Genomic DNA, 19,457 nt, shown 5'->3' on the forward strand with positions numbered 1-19,457 from the left:
GGTTAAGGGGGCTAAGAGTGTTGTCAAATTCTTCTTCGTCCCCTGCGAGACGGTGGGTTGGATAGTCCCAGGTCAAGGCGCGCGGGGGCGGAAGAGGCGGTGGCGGCTGTCAGAGCTGGAGAGGGGCCGGGCGGAGCAGCCATGGAGGGTCAACGCTGGCTGCCGCTGGAGGCCAATCCCGAGGTGAGCGCGGCTCGGGTCCGGTCCTGCGGCCGCGGGCAGGGGCGGAGGGAACCGGGCTGCTGCGACGAGTCCACGGCAGTTTGTCTCTAAACCGTGTCCTCTCTTTGGTTTTCAGGTCACCAACCAGGTGAGTGAAGTGTCTGTCGCTCGGGACCCCGGAATCCTTTCTGTCTGCTCGGTGGGCCGGTTTCCCTGCTGGCCTCCCCCTCCACGCTCCCAAGGATTCTGGGATGTCATTCCGCGAGGGCCCCTCTTGTGCTGCTCAGGCGGGTCCGCCCCTTTTCTCCCTGCCACCTGGCTCCCGGGGATGCGCCCAGCTCCTCAGCCGCTCCGGTCCCCTGCCCCGGCCATCACGTTTCCTGGGGATTCCGGGTTTGAGGGACTTTTACCCTGCATCCCTGTTCCTCTTCCCTCTTCGTTTTGCCTCCTGTAAGTGCCGATTCCATGATTTACCTACTCGTGCACCTTTTGGATGACTAATTTGCCGACACTTCCTGACTCCAAGCTTTGTAAACTCGCCCACCTAGTCCATATAATTTCATCCACCGCCTGAACTATGAAATCATCTTCCAACCATCTTCTCTTGCCCCATCAAGTCACTTTGCCGCCACGCCCCCTTTCTCTTCCAGTCTTTTGGAACTGGAAATTTAGTTGCTTTTATACCGCTGGAAGCTCAATTCAGGCGTTCCCACGCCATTGTTTGCCATCTACAGCCCTTCAAATTCCATCTGGGTATTGGAGGTTGGGGGTTTAAGGAGGGAAGAGGGAAGGAACATCTTCCAGCCACCTGATTAGCAGGGCTACCATACATGCACTTTTGATTTGCTCAGGTGTACCTTGTCTTGTCCTGTTTTTTCACTCTCAACAGCTCGGTTTTTTTTTTTTGCTGCCCTTTTAGTTTATCATGTGGCATACTCCCACCATCCCAAGCTTCCTTCTCACCACTAGGGAATAAAGTTTCATCTTGTACTTAAAAAACTCGTTTTTGGTTTTCAAAGCTTGTAGCAAATTCCCTGGAGAGAGGGACATTCTTGTCTTGTTATCGATCTTAGGGCAAAAACATTTGCTCTTTTGCCATTAAGTGTGTTAGCTATAGGTTTTTGGTAGATGCTTTTTATCAGGCTAAGGAAATTCTCTTTTTTCCCTAGTTTCCTGAGAGTTTTTATTATAAATCAGTGTTGAGTTTTCTCTTGATTTACTGCTTCTTTTGAGATGCTTATTTAAGAAAGAATACCAATTCTACTTAGTATAAACCCATTTATGGCCAGTAAAGCCAGACAAGTAGTAGTAAGAAAAATGCAGACTAATATCTTTCATGAACGTAGACATAGAAATTGTCAACAAAATAGAACACAGCAATAAATATATCAAAAGAGTAACATTTTGTGACCAAGAGCAATTTTTTCTGGTGTTACAAAGCTGATTCACCATTCAAAAATCAATAGACTTTTTAAAAAGTACTGTTTTTAGATGATATTGTTTTAATGAAATATTAGCTTATATAACTAGAAACATTCTGTGATTCAGCTTTTAGTGAACCTTGTTAAACTGTCTTAATAAGCTATAAAATACATTCATTCACCTTAATTAAATAATATTTGGGGGGCACCTTTTTTAATGCCAGTAGTCTGAGCAGGAGGTGGTTATTCTTTGATTGCTAAAAATGTCATAGTTTTCTGCTTTTCATTTCAGTGGGAAAACAGTAAACAAGTAAGCAAACATAATTAGCAGTTGTTATAAGAGCAGTGAAAAAAATTCCAGGGTGCTGTGATGGAGACCATCAGGGAATATTTAATAGGTTAGATAGTGACAGGAGATCTTTCTGAAGTGACAAATATCAGAGAAAAGACTATATTTAGTATATGATTGTACACAATGACATGCTTTTGTGTGGTTTAATTTTGAATTGTTTATTAAATAATGTGCTTTTTAGTGAGAGAATGGCCAAATGTCTAAGAAGTGGTTAATTTTAACTAAAAATTTTGTGGTTTTTTTCCTTATTCTTATGTATTAGAAGCAGAACTAAGAGTAGAAAATAAGCAGAAATTTAATAATTGACTTAGGGTTTGGAGAATTAGTATACCCCAACAATATCCATCCCATCCTCTCTTATTTCCTCAACTTAATGGAATTGTAGGATGTTGATCTCACTCTGTTACTATCTGGTAATTGCCTATGTTATTATTCTACTCTTGGTTTAAGCAAATTCTGCTTTATGCTCTAATGATGTCTAGTGTTGTAAAAGAATGGTCATTACATGTCTACTATATGCAGATCAGTATTAATTGCTAGATATTATCTAGTAACCATGGGTCCCAGTAGATGTAAGCGGTGATTTCTCTGGTTGGTTAGGATGTTGTCAACTGTTTTTAATGATGTTTAGTCTTGCTACAGGTAGGCATTACTTAGAATAAAATCAGTTAAGGGATTAAAAAAACTACCTATGCATTTAAAGGGGTAAAAGCCACTTGCAACTGATGGAGAGTTAATTAAGCATCAAAAATTATAACATTCTTTAAAGTACAAAATGTGGTATGGGCAGTCATTATGATGTATGACCACACTAGAGTTTCATTGTGATTATTTTTTGTGATTTGAGTACAGCATAGCCACATTATATGTATTTTATATATTGTGTTTTAGAACCAATGATTGTTTAATATGGACCCCTCCCAGAGTTATTCCTAATTGGGATTTTACCGAAGAGGAAACATGTTTTAGCACAGGGAAATAAATTTACTGCAGCATAACTGCTCTATTTAGCTTAGATGCTTAAGAGTTAGAAAAAGAATTATAGATCATCTGCTGGATTATGCCATGAATTATATAAGAATTCTCTAGTTAGTAGATCCCACTTTAGGAAAGAAACCCTTGCTATCCTGTCCTTCTTGAGCTATTGTTTCATTTCTGTTTCTCTCCTTTTTAAGCTTTCTGCACATAATTGTCCATATCTACTACCACTACTACCTCAACTCCTGTTGTTCTTTTTCTGTATTCACTCCTATATAGCTTGTTCCTGTTTCTACCATTTCATAGTAACCGATTTTGTCAGGTTTACTAATTATCGCTACTTTACCAGATCCTGTGATCACTTTTCTTTCACTGTATTTCTTGACCTCTCAGCAGCATTTGGTAGAGTAGCCCAGTCTATCCTTTTTGCTGTTCTGCTAATGAAAATAGTCTTTATGTGGAGGCTATTTCTCATTAAGAACTTGGGGACAGCATAATAATACATGTGGAACAACCAGTAACTGCTCAGGTCTACACAGGATCATTCACTCAGTGTAACTGTAAACAAATAAATAAGCTATTTGAGGAAACCATAGCAATTTAAAATCATTTATGTAATTGTTAGCTAAAATGTTTTTCAGTAAGTTGTAATTCATTAATCATTATCTTTTCTTAGTTTGTGTGATAATTTTGATTTTCCTCACATTTCCCTGACTGCTTCCTAGAGTCTCCTTTGCTAGGTCATCTGCCTTCCAACTTCTCAGGAGCTCCTCAGGGCTTCATCCTAGACTGCTAATCTTTTCTATGTGCATTCTCTCCCTAATGAGTTTTTTTGCTGTATAGGTTTAATACCATCAATTGTCATATAATTGATCCCATGTTTCCTGACTTCTTCACCAATTTGGAAACCTGTGTACTCAACTACCTCTTTGATATCTCCATCCAAATGTCTTGTAGGTATCTCAGACTTAATGTGGCCAAAAAAGAAGTCTGAATTTTTCATCCTTCCATCTGTCCCCTAAGCCCATTTCTTTCCCAGTCTTCTATCCAATATTCATGTTGATGCCATTGATTCTTCTCCCTAACTATGCTGGTTTGAAGAGGCCATAGTGTATTGATTTGATTTGTTGGATTGGAATCTCTGCTCTGTCATTTACCAGCTCTGAGGCCAGGGGCAGTTATCTAACCTCTTTGTACCTTAGTTTTTTTAATTTCTTATAGTCTCTCCTAATTTTGTAAGGTTGTTGTAAAGAATAGATAAACTACTACATGTAAACTGTGCAGAACGATATCTGGAACTAAGCATGCTCTCCATGAATGTCAGTTGGTTTTAATATTATTTTTCTCATTCCTCAGATCCAATTGATCTGCAACTCTTCTAGACTCTTCTTTCAAAACCTCTTCCAAATCTGACAATTCTCTTCATTTCAGCTAACACAATGCAAGCCATCATTATTCTTAGCTTGGATAACTGCAGTAGCGTAGTTCTTTTGCTTCTCCTTTTGCTTCCTTAAAACCTAATTTCCATACACAGCCTAAGTGGTCTTATAAAAATGTGAATCACATCTTGTGACTCTGGCTTCTAATGGTCTTCCGTTCTTTGTCCTTAGAATACGCTTCAAGCTTCTTACCGTGGCTGAATGAGGAGGTACTGCCCATCTCTGTCCCACTCATGCTGTGCTGCAGTCTTCAAATGCCAAGCCTTTTCCTGCTTCAGAGTCTTTGCACTTGCTCATCCTTTGCTTGAATCATCTACTTCGAGTTGTTTCATGGCTGATTCTTTCTTGTCATTTGTGGCTCCACTTCAAGTCACCTCCTCAGTGAGTCTCTCCTTGACTACACAGCTAAATTATGCCCCACCCCAGTTCTGTACTGTCATCCTGTCTTGTTTTATTTTCTTCATAATACTTCCTACTTTGTGGAATTTTCTTGTTTATTTATGTGTTCACTTGCTTATCGTGTGTATCTTGCCACTAGAATGTCAGTTCTTTGAGGTCAGGGATGTATCTGAATTACCAAGAATTACCTGACCCATAGGGGACTCTCCACAGATATGTAGTTACCAAGTGGAAGAATGAGTAGATCTTACAAGTCTGCTTTCTTTCTCCAGAAATCTTTCCCAAAAGTTATCTTTAGTGTGGTCATGAATGTTTTGCCTGATTATTTTAATGAGCATATTCTATTTTGTAAGGTGGTTGAATTTTTTTTCTTACAATAATAATAATATACAGGTAGACGAATTATATTTATTTTTATTGAAACAAAATCTATTTTCCTATAACTTCCTCCAGCTATCTATCAGTCTTTTCCTATGAAACCACGCAGAGTAAATCTAATTGCTCTTATTTTTTGAGATGGGGCTCTCACTATGTTGTCCAGGCTGGACTTGAATCCCCAGCCTCAAACAGTCCTCCTGTCTCCTGAATAGCTGGGCCTACTGGCATGTGCCACTGTTCCCAGCTCCTAATTTCTCTTTTATGATATTACTAACAATATCTGGTGACAGGGATCATAATAATTTTAAATGTTCCCTGAACATGCTCAGAAATGTCAGCTGTGATGTCTTCTAAAACCTTATCCTTCCTGGTCACTTTCCATTGGACTCTCTTCTCTTGGTCATTGACCTTCATAAAATATGCCTGCCAGAGCTGATATCATATTCCATGCTGAGTAAACTGTGCTGAGAACAATGGGCTATTCTATTCTCCTAAAAGATCCTTTTAAAGCAGACTAGCATTGTATCTATCATCTTTGTTGACAAATTTGTAGTTAGTCCATATTGAGGCCCTTTTTTCTTACTCCCCACATAAAATATTTTCAGTATTTCCATTCTATGCTTAAATAATTTCATTTTTAAAAATTCAGTTGCTATTAAAATTCATTTTTACTAGTTTCCAAGCTGCTATTTTCTCACTTAACTATTATTTATTTTTCTAGTTATTTAACAGTTATTACCAGTATACACCTCCTGGTAGTAATATTAAGCATTTACTAGATAAGTATAATAATATAAGTATAATAAGCATCGAAATTCAAGTCATTAATAAATTAGTAACAAGGCAGAATCTGTGGCTGCCCTTAGCAGACCATTAAAGACCAGAGGGAGTGACTTTAAAACAAATTTGGAAGGATAGCAAATCTTACTTTTCTATTTTTAAAAATTTATACAATCAGAGTTTTTGTTATTTGACCGTCATCTAAAGAATGAGGAGAAATTTGTTTTAAGTTAGAGATGGGGACTAACAGTTTTTTAGATGAGAATTCTAGTTTGTGTGCAAAACCTGGAGGAAAGAGGTTGTTAGGGACACTTTGAAGACTCTTAAGATTTTGTTGTGGGAAAGTTAGAGACCAGGGTATAAAAAGGATACTCTGAGCAGAGAGAGATGAAGCTGGAAAAGTAAATAGCTGTCAATGTCCAGAGGCTTGACTGTGAGTTCTCCAGGGGGTGACCTTGAAAAATCACTTAATCTCCCTGACTTGATTTTCTTATTGGTAAGAGAATACAGTGAAACCTGCCCTGCCAGTGACAGTCAAGGTGAAGTGGGTAAAAGCTCCTAGCTCCTCATGCATGATGGTCTCAAAAAACATGTATAATTTTTTTTTTTTGACTTGGGGTCTCACTCTGTCACCCAGACTGGAGTGCAGTAGCATGACAGCTAATTTTTTAATCTTTTTTTTTTAGAGGCAAGGTCTCACTGTTTCCAAGGCTGGTCTCAAACTCCTGTGCTTAAGCAACCATTCCTCAAATTCCCCAAGTACTGGGATTACAGGAGTGAGCCACTGTGCCCAGCTTATAAATAACTTTAAATATTCTTTACCTGATGAAAAACTAGTCATTGGGCCATTGAATAAAATGAATAAGTTGACTAAAGATTCCTTAATGGCCACTTATTATGATTATTATTATTATTATTTTTGAGTTGGAGTCTCACTTTGCTACCCAGACTAGGGTGCAGTGGCATGCTCATGGCCACTGCAGCCTTGACGTGCTGGGCTCAGGCGATCCTTCTGCCTCAGCCTTCCAAGTAGCTGGAACTACAGGCACGTGCCACCACACCTGGTTTATTTTTTTATTTATTGTAGAGACGAAGTCTCACCAAGTTGCCTAGACTGGTCTTGAACCCCTGGACTCAGGCAGTCCTCTGCCTCAGTCTCCCAAAGTGCTGGGATTACGGGCTTGAGCCACCGTACCTGGCTTAATTATTTTTCTTGATTGGCCAAAATTTTAGCAGCATTGTGAAAATTTAGTGAGCTAATGAGTCAGAATTTTTTTAATACTTTGTTACCCATTATTGAAATTAGAAAAGCCAGAAAACACGGTATTAGAGGTTATAAAACCCTTTATCCTCTGCTTGATGTGAACAGGATGCTTCTAATTAAGTGTATAGAGATGGCTTTACAAATGCATATATGGATAACTCTGTGAGTAGTTTGGAGAGATGTTTTTGGTATTTAAGACTGTCATTTTTGAATTATTCCCAAATTTTCTCTCGTCATCCCACACAAATTCTCCACCTTCAGATGAACACATTACTCTAGAAGCTGGTCAAGTCCATTTGTATATCTAATCCTGAATTGTACCCTACATCCTTAAAAAAAATATATATATATATAATTTTAAAAAGACTGTCATTTTTGATTTTCTCCAATTTTGTAAATTTAAATAAACTACATATGTGTATCAGTTCTATAGACTTATAACTTAAAACTATGTATAATTGTAAAAAAGAATACATTGCCCAAGTTAACTGCTGTTAACATTTTAGAAAATTTCCTTATCTTTCTCTACTTGCATATGATCATTTTAAATACAATGTGTTTTTTAAAATTATAAAAGTAGAGCATTTTCATGTTTTTTTTTAAAGTGAGAGATAAAAGTTAAAGACCCTTAGCCTTTCTCCACTTTCCAGAGGTAGTTATTTTTTTTTTTTGAGTTGGAGTTTTACTCCGTCGCCCAGACTGGAGTGCAGTGGCACACTCCCGGCCACCGTAGCCTCGACCTGCTGGGCTCCAGCGATCCTTCCGCCTCAGCCTTCCAAGTAGCCAGAACTACAGGTGTGCACTATCATACCTGGCTAATTTTTGATTACTGCAGAGATGAGGTCTCACCAAGTTCCCTGGGTGGGTCTCGAACCTGAGGGCTCAGGCAATCCACTCGCCTCAGCCGCACAAAGCGCTGGGATTACAGGCTGAGCCACCAAGCCGGCCAGCCCGTAGTTACTTTTAATAGCTGCTTTTGTTCTTTATATTCATTTGATGACTTCCTGTGAGTCTGACTTACGATAATCAGACTCACAGGGTGTAGTCAGACTCCAGAGTGTAACTAATGTATTTAATAGACATTAATTGAATTGAACGTCTTTATTTCATTTGATTATTGATGTGAATACAAAGAAAAAATATAATTCTGGTTAAATTTAACCAATTTACGATTTAATTTAATCTGCTATTTAATCAATCATTGTATCCTCAGTTTGATACTAATCAGTCTAATTATAGTTGCTTCCTCTGGATCTTGGTATTTTTTGTATTGTTAGTAATGAAATGATTCACAGTACTTACCAATATTGTCTAGACTTTTTTCTAAAATATTTTAACTGTTACTTTTAGTTTGTAGCACAGATGTGAAATTGCTCTGTTATATGCTCCATCTTGTTTTATAACTTTATAATCATATGACTTTTGGGGTACATAAATTTATATTTAGCTTTTTAAAAATCAGGGTTCATGATACTTTTCCTTGTGGTACACCTTGTAGATCTGTCAGTGCTATATTGATGTTATTCAGAGTTGATTAAATGAATGCCAGGTTTTAGATTAGGACCTAAATACAGGGGGTGCCAAAAAATGTATACACATTTTAAAAGATGTTATCTATGTATTACTTTTTGAAGTTGAATTAAATTATGGTAGCAATGTATAATATAACGTTTGCTCAGCCATGCTTCTGCCATTTTCCTTGGCTCCTGCATGGTGACACTAGCATTCATTTGATTAATGCCATCTTTTGAACAAACATCATACTTAAAATGTGTATACATCTTGTTCGCACCCCCTGTATGTCTTTTCTACCTTTTTAACTTGGCATAAATAAAAATAAATATAAAATATTCATTATAAACAGGCTTAACTGACACATGTAGACATACAGATGGCTACATTATCTATTAAAGTAAAGCTGTACTCTTTAGTTAGTTCAAGAAGTATAACTTGGAGGTCTGTGGTTCAGACGGGTACAGTGCTAAGCAGTGGGATTAAAAAGATGAATAAGAGACCCTTTTTTCTATAGTCAGTTTTTATCCTTTTTGATACCTAGGTAGATTTGAATACTGAAAAGGTCCTAGCTAGAAAGTGTGCAGAAGGGAGAGGGAAGTAGGTTGGAATTCTTTAGTGAACTTTCTAAAATTCTGGAATCATAAATAGGAATCAGATGAAGAATGAATATACTATAGAAGAATCCATTGATCTCCACAGCTCAGGACTCTTCGTAGGGCTTGTGACTCAATTCAGGAATAGACTGAATAAATGCTGAGCACATTAAACATACCTAGGCCTTATTTTTAACCAATGATATTGTTATTAAGTAGAGTCTCTTCTGCAAGCAGAAAAATGGAGGGATAAAGGGTGTTGCCCTCTAAACATGAAGGTCTTGTCTTATAGAACACGAATGTGTGTGAAATTAATAATACTTTTTATGTAAACTGGCATGGCTTCCATTGGTTTTGCATTTAATGATCTAAGTACATGTGATCATTCTTTAGGGGGAAATGTCTGGCAAACCTTTTTTTGGAGTGGGGCGGGATTCAGGGTCTCACTCTTGCCCAGGTTGGAATATAGTACCATGATTACAGTTCACCACAACCTCAGAACCTCCTGGGCTCAGGTGATCGTTCTGCCTCAGCCTTCCAAGTAGCTGGGACTACAGGCACACACTTCCATACCTGGCTAATTTTTGTGATTTTTTTTTTTTTTTTTAGAGACTAGGCTGGTATGATGGTATACTTTAAAAAATTACCAGTCTATTTACAGACAGTTATTTTGAACTTGTGAAGTTGGTATTATTCTTGTTATTTTTTTCTATGTGATATCTTAAGATCTGGCATTTTATTTTCCTATGAAATTGTAAGGGTTGTAAAGAACCATTAATCTTTTGGTATAGCTGTCTTGCCAGATATAAGAGAAGCAATGAAGTCAATGACTAGGTTTCATTGAGTAGTAGTGGTTAGGAAGCCAGTGATTTACTTTCTGTGATAAGCATTTTCTGTGGTTTATCCAAGTCACTTTATTTTTTGGCTTATGTTACTCTTTGCTATAATTCTTAGCTATTCATCTGTCTTTAAGCCTGACTTCATTTTTGGTAAATAGGGTAAATTATGTCGATCTTCTACTAAATGATTATTTATTTACTATAACTGAAATGTCTGTCCTTAAAAATCAAGTGCTGGAAAGGAGTTTAGCATATCAACCAAGCCTACTTGTTTTTGGTGAAGTTCTGACTTATAGTCAATCTCAAGGTAATGAACTTGAAAAAAAGGGGCTTTGTTTCACGTGTTATAAATTGTAAATGTTTGTTACATAAATAAATAAATAGTTATCTCTTCTCACCCTATTCATGGAAAACCTGCTTTATTTACTGCATTCTCTACCCCTTGCAGCTTTATTAAAGTACGGTTGACAAGTAAAAATTGCACATATGTATGGTGTACAATGTAGTGTTTTGGTATCTGCAGCTTTACTGTGTCCTTACTGTACATTAGTGATGTTTGTACTATATCCCTTCATATATATTAGATACAGAGTACGTATCAGTTGATAATTTCCCTGTTAACAATATGTAGTTTTTTCTTTTATCAACTAACATTCTACAGTTTTTTTTTCCTTTTACCAGTTTCTCAAACAGCTAGGTCTACATCCTAACTGGCAATTTGTTGATGTATATGGAATGGACCCTGAACTCCTTAGCATGGTACCAAGACCAGTCTGTGCAGTCTTACTTCTCTTCCCTATTACAGAAAAGGTAAGTGTTGAGTAAGATATCAAGTGTCTTGTAAAGAGAATGATTTTGTTTTGTTTTGTTCTTACAAAGTCTTTGGTTAATACAGTCTTTAGCAACAAATGTCCTTCTTGCATAAGATCAGATGATCTAGGCAGTGAGGAAATCTTAAACATGTTTTATTAAAGAGGTGATATTTAGATTTTGATATGTAGATTGACAGTAAAGCCCTAGGTTAGTCTTTTAAGCTTGGATAGTTTCTTCTTTTATAAAATATGGTTAGTTTGCATCAATTGTGGTGTGATGTGACATTTAATCACATTTTGATTTACATATTTTAGAAATTTTAAGTACCAGAATACTCTTTTTAAAAAATTAGAAAATATAGCTTATTTAGAAAGTAAATTTGAGAGAGAAAGAGAGAGAAAGAGAGAAAGGAGATTCACTTCCCCCAGGTAGGGGAGGGGGCCAAAGCCAGGAAACATGGCCTGGCCATAGCTTAGCAAAGCAATGACCTAGAATGCTCTTGAATAAAATTATTGTAATATACATTAAAAACGAAAGCTCTTTAGCTTATTTTTAGGAGGTAAGGGTAACTGGTGATGTGAGTTACATTATTTTCAAACTAAACATGATTTGGTTGGGAATCACTATTTTTTTTAAAGACACAAATTCTTGCTATGTCACCCAGGCTGGAGTGCAGTGGCATGATCATAGCTCACTGTAACCTTGAACTCTTGGGCTCAAGTGATCCTCCCTCTCAGCTTTCTGAGTAACTAGGACTACAGGCATGTGCCATCACACCAGGCTTTTTTTTGTTATTTCTGTTTTTTATTTTCTATAGAGATGGGGTATTGCTGTTGCCCAGGCTTGTCTCGAACTCCTGGCCTTAAGTGATCCTCCTGCTTTGGTTTCCCAAAGCTTTGGGATTACAGATATGAGCCACCTCACTTGGCTAGAATCACTAATTTTAATCACAGTTTAATTGGTAGACTTAGAATGTGTTGGGTATTATAAATAGCTATTCTTAGATCTCTGTATTTAAATTTAAATAGTCATATTTTAGTCCATCTAGAATGATGTCATATATACATACAGTGTGGAACTGAACTTTTAAGTACATTTTAAAATGACTTTTGAGTCTATATTATTTGGATTTTTTAAAAAATTTTATTTATTTATTTTGAGTTAGTGTCTCACTGTGTCACTCTGTCTGTAGTGCAGAGGCACAGTCACAACTCACTGCAGCCTTGACCTCCTGGGCTCAGACTATCCTTCCATCTCAGCCTCCTGAGTAGCTAAGATTACAGGTGCATGCTATCATGCCCGGCTAACTTTATGAACTTTTGTAGAGATGAAGTCTTGCTGTGTTGCCTAGACTGGTCTAGAACTTCAAGCAATCCTCTTGTTGAAATCCTTGGCCAAAGTGCAGGGATTACAGGTGTGAGCCTTGGGCCTGGACTGATTTTTATTTTTAAACTTAGAAACAAGAGAATGAATTCAGTAGTTGTAAGAAATGAGGAAATAAATGTTTAGGACAATGTAGAATAAATATGGTGTTGATGATTTGGCATATACATGCTCAGGTCATCCTTCAGAGGGAAATGGAGCCAAATCTCACAGAAATTAAGAATCAGGCTTTGCTCAATCCTAGAAATTCCTGGATCATTTTCTTTAGGCCATCACTAATTTAGCCTCAGTTAATTTACTCCTACTTAAAGGTTCTACAAAACAAATTATTTAATAGTATTAATAAAAGAAATAGTATTTTTGTATATTTGCTACTTGTAATATTCATAGAAATTTAGAGTTAGCATTTTTCTTTGTAATTATCCAGTATTAGATGAAACTCTTATTTTTAGTGGTAAAGTTGTGATTATTCTGAAATTTGTAGAAGAGTAACTTGTTTACTTTCAATCCAGTGTTACTTTCACTTTTTTTTGATTACTAAAGTAAGCCAGTAGGTAATTATTCCAGGACCCCAATTATAAAGAGCAGGAAAGAACTGAAAAAGTCGCTTAAAGCTTAGGCTTTCTTAGGTGATGTGATACAAATATGAGTTTATTGTTTGAATTGGAAATTTCAAACCATTAATTTTAATTACCTACTTTTTAATTGGTAAAGAATAAATTAGCTGGCCACAGTAGCTCACGCCTGTAATCCTGGCACTGATATTTAACCGGGCATGGTAGGATGTGCTTGTAGTCTTGGCTACTTGGGAGGCTGAGATGGAAGGATTGCCTGAGCCCAGGAAGTCAATGCTGCAGTAAATTGTGATTGTGCCTCTGCACTACAGACAGAGTGACACAGTGAGAGGACTGCCTGACCTCAGGGGTTTGAGACTACCCTGGGCAACTTGGTGAGAACTCATCTTTATAATAAATCAAAAAATTAGCTGGGTGTGGTGGCACGCACCTGTAGTTCCAACTACTTGGAAGTCTGAGGCAGAAGGATCGCCTGAGCGCAGCAGGTCGAGGCTGCAGTTGCTGTGATCATGCCGCTGCATGTGAGCCTAGGTGACAGAGTGAACCTCCAACTTAAAAAAAAAAAGAATAAATTAGATTTGATCTTTTTCATTTCATGAGGCATCAGTATTTAAAACACATATTATCTTTATCGATAGGACTTCTTTGTTTAGTAGATTATCAGAACAAAAAAATTCTTGTTAGGAAGAACATAATTCTAAAGTATTTATGTTTATATGAGTAGAGAATTTATGTAAGTATATAACTAAGTGTAAATACTTATATAGGTAGAGAATATAAGTAGCATGTACTACTTTTTTTTTTTTTTTGAATTAGAGTCTCACTCTGTTGCCCAGGCTGGAGTGCCATGGCACATTCATGGCCACTCCAGTGTTGACCTGCTGGGCTCCAGTGATCCCTCTGCCTCATCCTTCCAAGCAGCCAGAACTATAGGTGCACGCTACCATGCCCAGCTAATTTTTTATTTATTGTAGAGACAAGGACTCACCAAGTTGCTCGGGCTGGTCTCGAACCTGTGGACTCAGACAGTCCACTCACCTTGGCCTCCCCAAGTGCTGCGATTACAGGCTGGCATGTACTACTTTTTGATGCCGCTTACAGTTTTGTAGATCCCTATTTTAGCTCCTAAGTGACATATTAAAAGTTATTCACGACATCTAGTGCATGTTTTAGGAGATACAAATTAGTTGGATCTTCTAAATTCTCATTTAGAAATTGAATGTGTAGTTGTAAATGACTTAATCATACTAATAGCAAAGGAACTGTCATGGATACCTTATTACCCTTTAAATGTCAATGATGATAGTTTTTAAAAAAAATAATTTCATTGTGTATGTTTGAAGTTTACAACATTATGTTACGGGATTCATATACATGTAAAATTCATGTACATGTACATGCTTATAGAGGTAAAGCAGATTAATGTATCTGTCATCTCACATAGTTACTTTTTTGTGACAAGAACGGCTAAAATCTACCTATTTAACAAAAATCCCTAATACAATATAATTTTATTAATTTCAGTTTTCATATACGTAAGAACCCTAGACTTGTTTACCTACATACCTGCTATTTTGTGTCCTTTGACCTACATCTCCTCATTTTCTCCCCCTGTCCCATTAGTTTACATTTAGGTTGCTTCCATATCTTGGCTATGGCTACTAATGCTGCAGTGAACAGGGGAGTGCACATGTCTTTAGGAGGTGGTGATTTTATCTCCTTCGGGTATAATACCAGAAGAGGCATTGCTGGATCATATGGTAGTTATATTTTGCATTTCTTTAGGAATCTCCATACTAATTTTCATAATGCCTGCAGCAATCTACATTTCCACCAACAGTGTACTAGGGTTCCCTTTTTCCCACACCCTTGCCGACATTTGTTATCTCTTGTCCTTTTGATAATAGCCATCAGTGATAGCATTTTGAATGTGTCCTTTATAAGAGTGCACATCAACCAGTGAGTAATAGATAAAGAGGTGATAAATTTATTTCTCTCTGATATTTATGTCTCTTGATCTTGTGCTTTCTCTTTGGTCTGCCATAATTTTCCTTTTTTCCTATATTTTGTATCATTTTAGGATTTTTTTCTAAACATTAAATCTTAAGAGGTTATCAAATCTTTTTTGCTTTTTTAACAGGAGCATGAATATTTACAATCAATTAAATTATAGAACCATAACTTTTTAGTGTAAAACTTTAATATACTGAAAGTTTTTCAGTTTTTATCAATTGCACTTTATATGAATAAGTTAATATTGGTTTATTCTGAAAATATTGCTTAAAGGTTAATTTAGAATCACAGTCATAAAATTCATATTTTAAGCATAATCTATTTGTTGTAAGAAGCAGTTTCTTAATTCTGGGTTTTCTCTAGACATCATTTGTTTCCTTTATTTCAAGGATCAGCAAAATTTTTCTGTAAAGGGTTAGCTGGGAAGCATTCTCAGGTTTGGATATCTTAAAGTCTCTACTGCAACTGGTCAACTTTGCCTTGAAAATAGTTGTACACAATAAATAAATGAAATTTTACTTGTGAAAACAGGCAGTGGGCGGATTTGCCCCATGGTCTGTAATTTGCTGACTGCACTCTATTGAAAGCTGAAAATTATAGAAAAGCACTAAACAGTAAAATCATCTTTCTACTTCCTCTTCTCCCATTTTTTAACCTCTTTTGTTATTTCTTTTTTATTTTTTTGAATTAGGGTCTTACTCTGTCACCCAGGCTGGTGTGCAGTGGCAAAATTACGGCTCACTGCAGCCTCAACCTCCTGTTGAAGAGATCTATGTCAAATGATCCTTCCATCTCAGCCTTCTGAGTAGTTGGGACTTCAGGTGTGCACTACAGTGTCTGGCTAATTTTTAAATTTTTTATAGAGACAGGGTCTCGCTATTTTACCCAGGTTGGTCTCAAACTCCTGGTTTCAAGCAGTCCTCCTGCCTTGGTCTCCCAAAGTGCTGAGATTACAGACATGAGCCACCACCCATCCTAACCTATTTGTTATTTTTAACCTTTTTTTTTTTTTTTACAATTAGAAAACAAATACAAAGACTTTAGTTTGCTGAAGTCACACAGCTCACAGTGGCTAAGCCAGGATGTAGGCCCAGGCACTTATTTTTCTACCCTATTGTTTTTATAACCAGTTATTATAGATAATGGCTAATGTTACTTATGAATAACATAGGATTATATAGTATACATTTTTATTAATATGGTATGATTTTTTTAAAAGGAAAAATATTTTTGCTAACGATAAATATAGAAATGTAAAATAGAAACGATGGAAGGATCGTTGAACCCAGAAAGTTGAAGAAATTAGAAAGTGGAAGTCCTCCAGTAATCTCTTAGCCCAAAGATAGCCAGTTATGTTTTTGCATATCCTTTCAGATGTTTCTATATATATAAATATTTTAGAAATACAAATGGGAATCACATTAATATGTGCTGCCTATAATCACTCTTAGTCATGGACAGAGTTCTAAGTCAGAATATGTAAATCTGCTTTATTCTTTTTAAAATGCTTTATAGTATTCTATTATGATGTGCCATAATGTGTGTTAACTAAATCTCCATTGATGGATATTTAGAATTTTTTCAGTTTTATGTTCTTTGAACTGTATATATCATTGTACATTTTTAAGATTATGTCTTACACTAAACTTCTATAAAGGAAATTGTTTGTTGGAGGATATGAGCATTTAAAATGTTAATACATATTACTATATGCTTTGTAGCATGGTTGTACAAATGTATACTTTTAATAATGCCTTTTTACTATATCCTTACTATCACTAGCTACTACTACTAATTTTTCAATCTTTTGTCAGTCTGGTAGGTGACAAATGAATTATTTTATTTTAAACCTTTTTAAAAAATAATTTTAATTATTTGCATTTTTTCTTTTACAAATGGAGTCCTTTTTAATGTAGATGTCCACATGTAGACAATTGACTTTTTTTTTTTTTAATAGTATGAAATATTCAGAACAGAAGAGGAGGAAAAAATAAAATCTCAGGGGCAAGATGTTACATCATCAGTGTATTTCATGAAGCAAACAATCAGCAATGCCTGTGGAACAATTGGACTGATTCATGCTATTGCAAACAATAAAGACAAGATGCACTTTGGTAAATAATTTCATTACTGCTGTTTTTCCTCCTTAAGATGTAAGTTAATTTCATTGAACAGTAGGTGGTGCTCTAATTCTTCCTTTCAAATTGTAAAACAAAGCCTGCCTCCTTTTTTTTATAGTGGGAATGTATATACTATTAGAATAAATGTTAGTCCTTCCCATACTTCTATTTTGTTGATAGAGGTTCAACAAATGAACAAATAACTTAAGGCCTGTCATTTATACGAAGATTCTTATATTTCTACTTACCAGTGAATGGGTTTTACTTGAAAAATAGTATCGGTTTCTTTGCTATCAAGCCTTTTTAATTTTATCTTCTTTGATATTGTTAGAATCTGGATCAACCTTGAAAAAATTCCTGGAGGAGTCTGTGTCAATGAGCCCTGAAGAAAGAGCCAAATACTTGGAGAACTATGACGTCGGTACCTTCTTTTTATCTTGATCTTATATGTGGGCAAAGTTTTGTGGGATTGCAAATTCTGTGGGGAGGGGTTTGTCTTGAAACCATAGTTTTGAGCAGTTATGGATTTTATTGTATCCATTAAGGCCTTCTGTACTTTTCAGATAACTTTATCTGAAATATCCATAAATGTTGACAAATTGCTGCTTCTTTTCTCAGTCCATAACTAACTGAACAGATAAAAGCAGTTTGATTAATTAATATAATATCTCATGATTGACTATTCTTTACCTTTTCCTCTCCATAATAAATATATGCCCTACATCTTTTACTGGGAATTTGAAACAAGGCTGAAGACAAAAGAAAAAAGCAAATGTAGGCATTAGGCCATTCTCTAGCTATTTTACCAGTTTAATAACCAGGCCATATAAACTAGATGTTATATATAAAATAGATTATATTTAATGCAGGTGGTAATGATTGTAGCAATCCTTCGGACTGTTTTAAAGCAATTTTTAGAATGTGTGACTTTTGGAATCAATTTTTATTTTCAAGTCATGTTACCTTTTAATACCATTATTAAATAGATAGTAAATTCTTTGAAATTAGAAACAATATAATCTGCAAATTATTTGGCTAGAAAAATGTCTTGTGTAGAGTTTATGCCCAATAACTTAATTGATTTGACCATGTTGTTTAGCATTCTAATATACTTTGAGTATTTTAAATTGTTTTTTCTTAAAAAAAAGAAAACCCAAACTGGAGCTATAATAAAACATCTTTATTATACATAAAAATAAACTAACAGCATGAAAGTCACCAGTAATCTTACAGTGAGAGGTAGCTAAACATTAATGCTTTTATAGGGAGTAGACAAGTATATACACAATTTTTAAAACAAATTTGATCACACTGTAATATTGTTTTATAACTTGCTTTTTTCACTTAACTTATCACAAACGTATTACATACCAGTAAGTATATATTTGATATTATTTAATGGCTGCATAGCTTTGTATTATATAGTATTTTATTTAACTGATAAATTGCAGTTAAGAATTTAATCATTTTTTCTCTTTTTCACTATTAAAAAATACTACAAGGTACATCATTGTAGCTAATTATTTGCAAATATCTTTAATTATGTATAATTATGTATGAGTATATGTGAATATATAAACTCCTAGAAGAGAAATTGTTGGATCAAAGAGTTTGCATGTTTTTAAGGCTTGGGTACTTAATCGCTAAACTGCTATTCATAAAGATTTTACTTTCATCTATAATTTACTATTGTGCCCATTTTTCTGCATCTTTGCAAATAGTGGGTATTATAAGAGCATTTTATTTTTTAGTTCAGGAAACTAAATTCTCTAGCTTCTAATAAATGCATGCTTTTTGCTCCACATTTCTAAATTGCCGACTGAAACTGCATGATTAAGCATAAATACAGCCAGAGCTACAGAGGAGCATGGAACCTGGAGAAACAAATGAGATAAGCTTCTTCAGTCTCTGTCTGTGAGATGCTGACTTTGTTTTAGTCTCAGTTGAATAAAGTGTTAAATGTTAGTTCTAAATAAGTTAAGTGCCCTCTACTTACACCCAGAAATTACAAATAATCAGATATTCGTTTTCCTAAGTCTTCAGAAATTTGTGGGTTAGGTAGTACAGCAATTCATTTGATTACCCGGATATCATTCTTAAATACCCAGTGTTAAGCTGTTCCTAGATTTCTCCAATTTGTTGTTTCTTTATAAGACTTTAGATGTTAAAATTTAACTTTTTGCTGCTTTCATTTAAAAAGTTGAAAATAGTCATTTTTTAAAGTATAAATTCCTTGTATTCTTATTACAGGCCATTCGAGTTACTCATGAGACCAGTGCCCATGAAGGTCAAACTGAGGTATTTCACATCTTTTTTCACAATTTTTCTTGGTATATATAAATTTAACCATAGTGTTATTATAGGACATGTAGTTTTAGAAAATCATTTGGCCTTTTTTTTTCCTTTGAAAGAATTTGCTTAAGCAAAAGCCAT

General features: G+C 35.6%; 1 protein-coding gene across 2 annotated transcripts in view; it reads left to right on the forward strand.

Moving 5' to 3' along the window:
• The first annotated feature begins 84 nt into the window (after window positions 1–84).
• UCHL3 (ubiquitin C-terminal hydrolase L3) overlaps window positions 85–19,457 on the forward strand; it is a 59,133-nt gene continuing 39,760 nt past the window's right edge. Inside the window, exons 1-6 of one of the 2 annotated variants that reach the window (XM_008049352.1) lie at window positions 85–183; window positions 299–310; window positions 10,802–10,930; window positions 16,862–17,018; window positions 17,356–17,441; window positions 19,275–19,322. In XM_008049352.1, coding sequence (XP_008047543.1) covers window positions 142–183; window positions 299–310; window positions 10,802–10,930; window positions 16,862–17,018; window positions 17,356–17,441; window positions 19,275–19,322 — 474 coding nt within the window. In that variant the 5' untranslated portion in view covers window positions 85–141. Of the gene's footprint in view, window positions 184–298; window positions 311–5,850; window positions 5,861–10,801; window positions 10,931–16,861; window positions 17,019–17,355; window positions 17,442–19,274; window positions 19,323–19,457 lie in introns of those variants that run through there. The other variant, XM_021708185.1, reaches the window with a different exon arrangement.

Source organism: Carlito syrichta, unplaced genomic scaffold, assembly GCF_000164805.1.
Source record: "Carlito syrichta isolate Samal-C Ts95f unplaced genomic scaffold, Tarsius_syrichta-2.0.1 Scaffold132658, whole genome shotgun sequence".
NCBI classification, from domain to species: Eukaryota; Metazoa; Chordata; class Mammalia; order Primates; family Tarsiidae; genus Carlito; species Carlito syrichta.